General features: G+C 53.5%; 1 protein-coding gene across 3 annotated transcripts; it reads right to left on the bottom strand.

Annotated features, from left to right (window-relative positions):
- Nucleotides 1-4,495: 4,495 nt before the first annotated feature.
- DLX1 (distal-less homeobox 1) lies at nt 4,496-9,572 on the bottom strand. 3 transcript variants are annotated; one of them, XM_014545905.1, is made up of 3 exons: nt 8,282-9,572; nt 7,405-7,604; nt 4,496-6,224 (listed from the first exon to the last, which is right to left on the bottom strand). In XM_014545905.1, the coding sequence occupies exons 1-3, from the start codon at nt 8,592-8,594 to the stop codon at nt 5,970-5,972; spliced, it is 768 nt and encodes a 255-aa protein (XP_014401391.1). In that variant the 5' UTR covers nt 8,595-9,572; the 3' UTR covers nt 4,496-5,969. The 3 variants fall into 3 exon arrangements, with proteins under 3 accessions (XP_014401391.1, XP_005857646.1, XP_014401388.1); XM_005857584.2 differs by lacking the exon at nt 4,496-6,224 and having other exon boundaries at nt 6,837-7,604; nt 8,282-8,968; nt 9,399-9,572; XM_014545902.1 differs by lacking the exon at nt 4,496-6,224 and having other exon boundaries at nt 6,837-7,604; nt 8,282-8,968; nt 9,403-9,572.
- Nucleotides 9,573-9,859: the final 287 nt, after the last annotated feature.

Genomic DNA, 9,859 nt, shown 5'->3' with positions numbered 1-9,859 from the left:
CGTGTTCACGGGACAACAGTGAAAATTTGCCTTGGGTGGCCAATTTTCTCATTTGCCCCTATTAAAAGAAAAAGCCCAAGAAATTCAATTAAAGCCACCCTGGCCAAGGCGCTATTTGAGGCATGAATGTCTCCCCTAAAGCTGCAGCAATCATGTGGCATTAGACACTTCCGGAATCCTATAGCCAACCTGAAAAATCCCAGACCCCCTTTTCCCCTAATTTTTGCTCTGATCTGTAATTTTATCCACATTTGCACTAGTTTGAGCATTCTGGCTCTCCCATCTGAAAGCCTGCAATTACTATATAATTCTTCGCAATTTCAGATGTCCTAATATGGACTGTAATTTTTGCGCAAGACAATTTCCTGCTATTTCAAGCATCAACATTGTCAAAGTTGTATGTACATAATAAATGGGAATATCAATGCATAGTTTTTAGCATAACATCTTGACTCCTCGATAATTATATCCGTTCGGAGCCTACGCAGAATTAGCCTGAATTGCATGGTAACTGCTGCTGCTTTAAAATTTTTAAAAATTACTCATAATTTTCCCAAAGATTACCAAGATCTCGAGTGCACAATGTCATCAGCGTAATGAAGAGTAAACATTTATGCTAATAATCTGCAATTTTTTTCATCAGCTATAAAGACAGAGGCTATATAGCCGAAAATTTCAGTCCTATTCTGCAAGCGCCGCGCTGCAAAAAGCCTGCGCGCTCGGAGGCGCCTGGTCCTGGGGACCTCTTTTCACTCTTTACTCTCGGGATGGGAAGATGGGGCTGGGGGATTCTTTTTGGTTTTCTGGTTTTGTTTTGCTCTGGTTTGGTCGGTTTTGTATTTCCTGTTTTTCCTTTTTTTTTTTCTTTTTCTTTCCTGTCATTCTCCCAGCCAAAAGCCGCCTTCGACCCTTTTGATTTGATGTAGCAAAGATTGTGTCCAGATTATCTGAAATTGACACTGAAGAAGGTAAGGGTGGAAACCGGTTTCATTTTTCAGAGGGTTGGAAGGCTGAGCTGCGCCCGCCGCGGCAGCGGCTCCCGCTCTGGGAGTAGGAGGGTGGGGGAGTGATTATGTATGCACCAGCTAATTCTTCCATCAAAACGTCTTGTCAGCGATGTCAGGATTATTTTTCCCCCTTTTTATAAAAACACTTGATGTTTTAGGAAGTGTTAATCCCTGAAGGTTGGGGGGGATGAGGGCGAGAAGTAAGGAAGGCGTGGGTCGGGGTGACATGTTTCTTAGCCTGGGGAAGGCACCCGTTAGAACCGTTTGGCTGTCCACACTGGAGTTGGGGTTTGTTGTGGAGGGTTGGGACCTAAGGAGGATTTCTTCAGGTCGTGGGAGGGAAAGACCCTTGCCCTCTGTACCGCATTTGATGGAAGTTCCAGTGGCCCTGAGGGATCAGGGGTAGAAAAGTTCGCTTGAGCCTTTGATTTCAGGATGATTAACCCAGGCAGGGGGGATGTCAAAAACTAGAGAATCCTGACATCGGTTTTTTAAAGATACAGAATGAAAGGGGTGGATAGCAAGGTAAAAAACACATAGCTGGAGGCCTGGGTTGCTTCTTTCTGCTCAGTTTTTCTTGGGATCAAGTAAGTATCTCAGGTTCTCTATTCACCACCCAGACCTAGCTTTCTTTAGGTGACAGAAATTGATGATTTCTTCAAGGGGAGAGATTTCTACATCAAATGACTCCAAGAATAAATTCGCACTTCTGTTCGTATAGGTGGGGGGAATTTTAAAACTTTTTGTGGTCAGAACAGGAAAGGCTGAAGAGCCATCGGTCCAAGCCCAGGTGCAGATCCCCAAAAGAAAACGTAAAACATGATAGCCAGTAGGAAAGAAAGGGGGGGAAAGCTGCGAGCTAGATAAACATGCTTCCCATTTCATATTTGTAAGATGTTGCCTCGATTTAGGAGCTGGGTTCTTCCACAACTAGATGACGAGGAGGACCACTCCGGTTCTGGCTTATGAAACCCAAGGCCAGTGAGGAGGGGACTCGGATTGTTGCTTTTGCCCCTCCACCTCTCCCCCTACCCCTTTTTGAGCGAGTGTGTCTGAGAGAAGATATTAAAGAGGTATCTGCTGTTTGGCAATTTTGCTAAGTCTGTCTTCATTACTTCGACGCTGTGCATTTGCTAATTTGGAGGCCCGGCCATTGACAAGCTTGCTCCATACACCTGCAAGCAATTTGCCGGCTCCGGTACCGAGAATTGCAGAGATGGCAGCTCGCACCTATTTGATTTTTTTTTTCCTTTTCTCAATGCACAGCAAATTTGGCTTTCAGTGCGTTATCTCTTTTGTTAATGCAAAAAGATTCCCTGGGCGAAAAAATTGCTCATAATTACCAGAGAGATGGGGAAACTGCATTAGAATAAATAAACCTGAAATTACTGTAATTATGTTGTGTTTGATGGGCCCGGCTTGTAATCAAGAAGAGAATACAGTGAAATGATGCTGACCCTCTTGGGTTTGCAGCTGTACACGCACTTTGGGGTCTTTTTTTGCAGAAAAGAGTCATTTTGATAATCATTAAGCTGTGTGTAACCTATTTCAGAAGTGTTTTAAAATGAGGTTCACATTTTTTGAACAAGGGGAAAAAATCCCAAAATTGCATTTTGCCATTACAGACTCATACATAAGGAAAGGTTGTGTTTTCTAAGCGACAATTGTTAAGATATAATATTCAAAATCAGTATTTAATCATTATAATGAGGTATTGTTTAAATATAACCACCTTTAGATTATTCATAGTTTAATTAATATAGTCATTATGAAAATCTTTGAATCAGATATTTGATGAACTGCTTGTCAGTAACAAGGCAGCATTAATTAGGCCTATATTGAGATTAACATTTTAAAAAGTACAACCGCTTATAATTATAATCGAGCCTAACTAAAGACCGCCTTCACTGAGCTAAAACTAATAATTTCTCTATTTGAACTGTTAGCAAGAGATTATTAAATTAGTATAAGCTAATATCTCAAAGTATTGAAACCCGCTTGACCAACTAGATTGCGCCTGTGGCTTCGGCACTGGGCCCTGGCTGCCGTCTGAGGAACCAATTCGGATGCGGGAGATAAATCTGCCAAATCTCCCCGCCAGCAAAGTCACGCCTCGCGGGGAAGCCAAATCCAGGAGGGGCTCTGCCCCCGCGGCCGAAGCCCGGCCGCGGCTCTCCGTTCCCCCTTCCAGCCGGTCCGCGCGCGCACCTTGGTCTCCGAGGTCGGTTCCCCCATTAGCGCTCCAGGTTCCGGCGACCTGCGGGAGGAGAAAAGCCCCAATCCCAGGCCCAGAAAGGGCCTCGAGGTCCCGAGCTCCATCCCCCACCACTTCCCTGCTTTCTTCACCCCCCCCCCCACCGGGCGCTTCCCCTCCCTTTCCCAAAGGGCGTCGGAAGAGCCTGGCACATCTGATCTTTCACCAGCACCAATTGAAAAATGGGTGCTTGTCACAACACAGATCACTGCCTTCCTCGTTCAACTCCCCACCGCGCGCTGCAAAGGGTCCCCCAAAGGCGAGGGCCAGTGTCGCAAGGCAGGCTGAGAGAAGCGGGACTCGCTCAAAGCAGCCAGACGAGGCCCGCAGCTCTCCCAAACTTCCTCATCTAGGCTGCGGGATCCGGGGCTGGGGTCGGGCAGAGCGCCCGGCCAGGGGACTTCTAACTGCTCGCAGCTCTGTTCATCCGGAGCGAACCGATCTGAGCGGTTCATTGGAGGTGCCCCCTTCGTGGCCGGGCCGGGAGACTTTCGGGCTGGGGTAGGGTGCTTCCCTCGCCCACCAGGCCCTTCCTAGGCCCCTCCATTTCTTCCAGGCGCAGAGAAAAAGCCCGGGGTCCTTAGGCAGGAACCGGCCTCTCCTTGTGCGTGGGGCCGTGTGGATGGGAGTGGCTGTGGAGGGCGCGGGTGGCGCCTTGAGACTGTCCCCGGGAGCGGGAGCTCACTGATTGATTGGGGGTTAGCCTGACAGACGTATCCTTCCGGTCCTTTTCCGGCGTCTGGCCGCGTCTTTTCCTCGTCCAGATCCAGCGCCCTCCAGGCAAGCCAAAGCCAGGAGGCCAGATCCCCACGGAGGCGAGGGGCCCAGCCAGGTGTCTCCGTCTCCAGGTTTCTAGGACTCCCACAAGGTGACTGGGTGTGTGTTGGGGGGCGGGGGGAGGGAGTTAGGGGTGTCATTCAAATCTCACAGGCCGGCTGTCTTTGAGTTCTGCTTTGATCTCCTCGCAGCCGGCCTTCACCACCCCTTGGGTTCCTGAGCCCTGACTCTGACGTGCAGCACCTGTTCCTGGTCCTCCTTCCCTGAGACCCTTCTGGCCCAGGTGGGATCAGACCCCTTGTGGATCAGGAGCTAGGCGCTAGGCAAGAGCAGCGCCAGCGGGCCTAGGCTCTGTATCCTGTTGTCTGGAGTCAGTCCTTGCCCCTGCATTGCGTCCCCAGAGGTAGAAGCCTGGCCGGCCCCCTGCACCCGCTCACACAGCACAACGTACAGCAGCTCTTTCTCGAAACCATAATTTTACTGTCAAAGAAACTTTATAACTTATTTACAAAGTTCTTTTTCCCCCCCAAGATACAAAGCAATAAGTTAACATTCTCAATATAAAACTAAACTTTGACATAGAGAACACAAAACATGGTTGATTTCAACTGATCACATTTTCCAAATTTCACAAGTAAAATGTCAAGATTCTCATTTCACAAAGCATCGGGTTTTACAGCCACACACAACGGAACAGAAAAAAAAAAGCTAAGCTTGTGCAACATGTTTACGGAACAATAATAATAACAATAATAATTAATAACAACAATAATATGTACAGCGATTAGATCCTGCACTGGAGGCTGTGCGTTCAGGTGACTGGCATCATTCTGGCCGCGCCTCTGGGGGTTGTGGTAAAGCTGCGTTTGCTTGCTTTCAAGCCCACTGGCATTGGGGTGCTCGCTCACACCCGCCTCTTTTCTCACCGCTGCCCGTGGGTCCTCTCTCTCTCTTTCTCCCTAAGGAGAGAATTCAGATTTTCCTACTTGTCCAGGCAAGGAGACTAAGCGTTCTTCTCCAAATGAGAAATTGTGTTGGCTTCATTGCTTTCTTTTTAAAAACATGTAAAATATGCAAATCATTCGACTCCAACCGCTCTAGACCAGTGAAGTACAAAAGTTACTGTATAAGTTAAAAATCACCAGGTCCTCCTTATCCTTTTTTTTTTCCCCGGGTGCATTTGAAGTGACCGGTATATTTGGACAGTGCGCTCCTCATGTCCCATAGAATTGCGTACTGGCCAACACTCAGCCTCAGGTGAAGTCCATTTCTCAATAAATAAGCCCCCTCCCTCCAATTTCCCCCAATTCCCCAGTGAGCTACACAGATGTTTGGGCAGGCCCAGGAAAAGGTCTGAAAGGGTAAAACATCCAAGTATCCGGAACTGGGTCGCCTGGTGGACAGCGCCTCCCGGGACCTGGTGAGGTTTTCCAGAGGCTGCAGAATGAGGACAGCGGACAGAGGAGGACCTCGACTTGTCAGGGCACAGATACGGAGCGAAAGGAGACAAGAGACGGACAGGACAGAAAATAGCTTTTGCTTTTTCTACATTGCTTTTGTTTTGTTTTGTGTTTGTTTGTTTTTTCCTGATAGTCCCACACAATGAGGGTCCCCGGTCGGTTGGGTCCAACAGGCTATCTTGCTGCTCCAGCTGTCTCCTGTGGCTATGACTGAGCTCCGAGACCTCTCTCTCTGCTGCCCATGGCCCAGGCCAAGGTTCAGGCGAGGGTGTGGACGCCAGGGAAGTAGCCAGTCCGGACAGTAAGGGGCTCTGAGGAGGCGGTGGGCGTCCTGCCTCCACGGTTCCTTCTTCTTTCCCTCTAAGCCCTTCTCCGGGTCCAGGGCACACAAATGGGGTGGATGGACTGGGAGGCAGGAGGGGCCTGGACCAGGGGAAATGGGAAGGAGGTGGGCAGAACGGGTGGACAATCTCACATGAGTTGGGGTTGCTGCATAGCTTCTTGGTGCGCCGAGGGGTACCATGACGTGTAGCTGGGGATGTAGGAGCCCGTGCTGCTGCCCGAGCCCTTTCCGGATGAGGAGTTGGGGTTCCAGCCAGGCGGCACCGGCGGGGAGCCGGCAGAGAGCGCCCGGCCGTTGGCTAGCGCGCTCCCCTCCAGAGCCGCCCCGCCCTGCTTCATCAGCTTCTTGAACTTGGAGCGCTTGTTCTGGAACCAGATCTTGACCTGCAAGAGCGGACAGCAGCATGACTCAGGCTAGGTCCATTGCGCCTATCATGGTCCTGGGGAGATAAGGTGACAGTGGGACAGCGAGAGAGGACGTCCCTTACCGCCCTGGGAGAAGGGACAACTCGCAGCTGGGGGAACAGACCACCACCACCACCACCAATAAGAACCTGGCGGCAGGGGCAGCTCTCCTAGAGCCAGGGGGCGTGGTGGTGAGGGGTGAGCGGGGGATCTAGGCCTTCTCCTGCCAGGGACTCAGCCCAACCTTAGCTGGCAATCCTCTGGGGAAGATGCAGGGCCTGCACAACATAGAGCCTTCAATTCCAGGATGAGCATCAATAAAAGAATCGAGTGGAGAAAAGGAGTGGAGGACATTTATTTGCAATGCGATCTGCCTTCCCTTCGCCATCCTTTCTGCCCTTGAGTGAGTTGGAGACTGACCAAGGAAGCCACAAGGTTTTGTTAAACTTTTCATTTGGACTTAAGTAAACCTTTTCTTAATGTCTGTTTGTTTCTCCAGCTCTGCTTCAAATCCCGGCCCCAACGTTGGAAACCCGCGACATTCGTCGTCAAAACGCCCATGGGCTCCCCGGACTCTCAGAGAAATTGGGAAGGAAGGTCCGTTTCTCCTCGGGGTCTGGGACTTGGGTGGTGTGAGAAGGCAAAAGAAAGGATCCCCCCCCCCCAAGGAGGAGAAGAGGGAGGAGGAGGAGGAGAAGGAAAAGGAAGGAGGAGGGAGACAGGCTCAGGCCAGGCCCCAAGTGATTAGCCACACACTTTAAAGGCAAAGAAGGGATTAAGCCCCGAGTCTATTGTTCCAGTTGCTCGGGCACGTGTGACTTCAGAATACCCCAACTAAACGTCCGGGAAAATCCTCCCTGCGCCCTAATCAGATCGTCCAGGGTTGCAGGTCGCGGAGGCAGGCAGCGCGGAGTATGGAGTACGGAGTGCAGAGTGCAGGGAGAGCCCGGACAGAGAGAAAGAGGGAGGAAGGGGAGACGCTGGGAGGGCCAGGGGTGGCGGACACACACACACATCTCACACACATATACATATACACACACGCGCGCACACACTCCCCCCCCACCCGCGCGCCCCCGAGGGCCAGAGAGTAAAAATGAAGCTCCCGGCACAGGCGGGCCGCGGAAACCTGCGGGCCGGTGGGGCAGCAGCGAGGTACCTGCGTCTGCGTGAGTCCCAAGGAGGCCGCGAGCTCCGCCCTCTCGGGCAGAGCTAGGTACTGAGTTTGCTGGAACCTCCGGTTCAAAGCCTGCAACTGCAAACTGGAGTAAATGGTCCTGGGTTTGCGAATCTTTTTCCCCTTGCCATTGAAGCGCACCTCACCGCCTTCCACCACGGTGCTCTTCTCGGAGTCGGCCCCTGCAGGGACAGCAGAAGCAGGGGCCCTTGTTAATGCGAGGGACAACCTTCCGTGTGGGGAGCCAGGGGCGAGCGGCTCCCGAGCGGGGTGGCGGAGCCAGGACCCGGAGAGAGAATGCTCCAGAAACTCCAAAAACCAGGGGAAGGTCCCGAAAAATCAGAGGGCCGGACCCGGACGGCTGCAGGCGGACCGGGACAGTTCCCAGGCGCGCAGCTCCTGCCTTTGCAGGGAAAGTTTGCTGGTTTTGCAGGCGATAGTTGAAGTTTAATTACCCTTAATTGCACACATTGTTTATAGCGCTACGCAATAAATAATTACCGAGACTAATACGTGCACATGTGGGTTTCTGTTTTCCAGCGGGGCATTGTGTGCTCGACGCACGGAGCCACCCAGAGGCCCAGCTAGTGCAGGGGACGCTCTCAGATTTATTTATCCTCTGCTGGATAGTTGTTAGTTAGGTGGATTTTTAAAAAATTTTTTTCTTTGCTATGACAAGGTTCAATAGATTGATACCCGAAACCTCCACGGCTCCGGCGCTCTCCCCACCCCCACCCCACCTCTCTCTCAACCTCTCCCTCCTCTCTCTCTCTTTCTCTCTCTCTCCCTCCCTCCCTCCCTCCCCTCCCTCTCTCCCTTCATACCTCTTAGTCTCCCTCTCCCGGGCAGGCGCACGTACCTGGATCCTCCAGGCGGCTCTGGGCGAGGCTGGCGCTGCCTGGGTAGGACTGCACGGAACTGATGTAGGGGCTGGACGCGTGGCTGCTGACCGAGTTGACGTAGGGGTAGCCCAGCGGTCGGGAGAAAGACGAGGCCGAGCTGTAGGCGCCGTCGGGCTGCGAATGGCCCGCCGAGTGTAAACAGTGCATGGAGTAGTGCCCGTGGGACATGGGAGAAGGAGACATTTGCTGGTTGGGCGGCCCAAACTCCATAAACACCGCCTTGCCCGACACGGGGCTGTTGAGACTTTCTGGCATGGTGGTCATGGTCATCTCTTCTCGCGGGGTCTGGGTGTGGGTCTCTCACTCTCTCCTCTGCTTTCCTTTTGGGGGTCTCTGTGTTTCTCAGGACAGGAAGGAACCCAATTTAAGCAGAACAGGGGTTTTCACTTTCCATTCATAAGAAAATGGAGTTTGTCTCTTTGAAAAGTCTAAGCATGATGCTGCTGAGCTCCCCAAACTCGCTTCAAAGCTTTGACTCAGCCAAGGTCATAAATATTCATGAGCCGGCGGAGCTGATTGGTCCGTTGCCTTGCATAATCACTGGGGATTGGTCCGAGGCGCTCCGGCTCCGCTGGACTAGAGCGGGCGAGGCGGCCGGGTCTCCGGAGAGACGCGACCACAGTTCCCGGCCGGGGCTCGCTCCTCTGCAAAAGAGCGCGCCGAGCGGGACGCACAATGGGCCGGCGCCCTCGCCAGGACTACCGCGGCCCGCGGCTCCAAGGCCTCCCGCCTCCCGGAGCGCCTCACTTCCCAGAAAGCAACCTGCGACTTGGCGGCCGCCCTCCCCTTCCCCTACGATCCCGATCCTCCTCCCACCCCAACACCGGGGCCCCGGGCACAGCTTCTCCCGGCCACCGCCGCCGGGTCTGGCGCTGAGCTAGGGCAGTTCAGGAGCCCGGCCGCGACCTCCCGAGCGCGAAGTCGCGCACTGGGGGGCGCCGTAGGCGGCTCACAGGGCGCTGTCCTCCCCAGCGCCTGGTGCCTAGCGCAGCGCTCTCCCGGAGGCCCCGCCCTAGCCTGGGCTCGCTTGGCCTCATCCCCGGGGTGAGATCTGGGGCCCTCGGGCGAACTCACTCACTCGGCCGCCCTGCCGCCGCCGTCGCTCCCTGGGGCCGGCTCGCATTGCTCCAGGCCCAGCTGGCCACTCCAGTTCGAGGCTGCACCGGTCTGATTAAAGCAGTGCGCGCGGAGAGCCAGGAACCCGCGCTTCTCCTCCCAGGAAAGGCGGCCGCACCGCCCTCCACTCCCCCGACACCCCCATCCTTCCTCCACCGCCCCCTCCCCTCTCCACTCCCTCTGCGCCTGGCGCCCAGGGCTCACGCGCCCCTAGGGCGCGGCGCCGAGTGGCGTCCTGGAGCTGGCGGCTCAGTTCTGCTTGAGCAGCGGAGGCCAGGCGGTCATTTCCCGGGCTCCTGGGGGCCAACGGGAGTACTGGGGTTTAGGAGTCCTGGGGGACACCGAAACCCGCGGCAAAACCAAGCCAATAATAGGCTCACATATCTTGTGTGTGGACGTGTCTCTCATTGTCGCCCAGG

Source organism: Myotis brandtii, unplaced genomic scaffold (genome assembly GCF_000412655.1).
Source record: "Myotis brandtii unplaced genomic scaffold, ASM41265v1 scaffold112, whole genome shotgun sequence".
NCBI classification, from domain to species: domain Eukaryota; kingdom Metazoa; phylum Chordata; class Mammalia; order Chiroptera; family Vespertilionidae; genus Myotis; species Myotis brandtii.
Note: the sequence above shows the minus strand (reverse complement) of the source record. Positions and strands in the feature narration are given on the sequence as shown.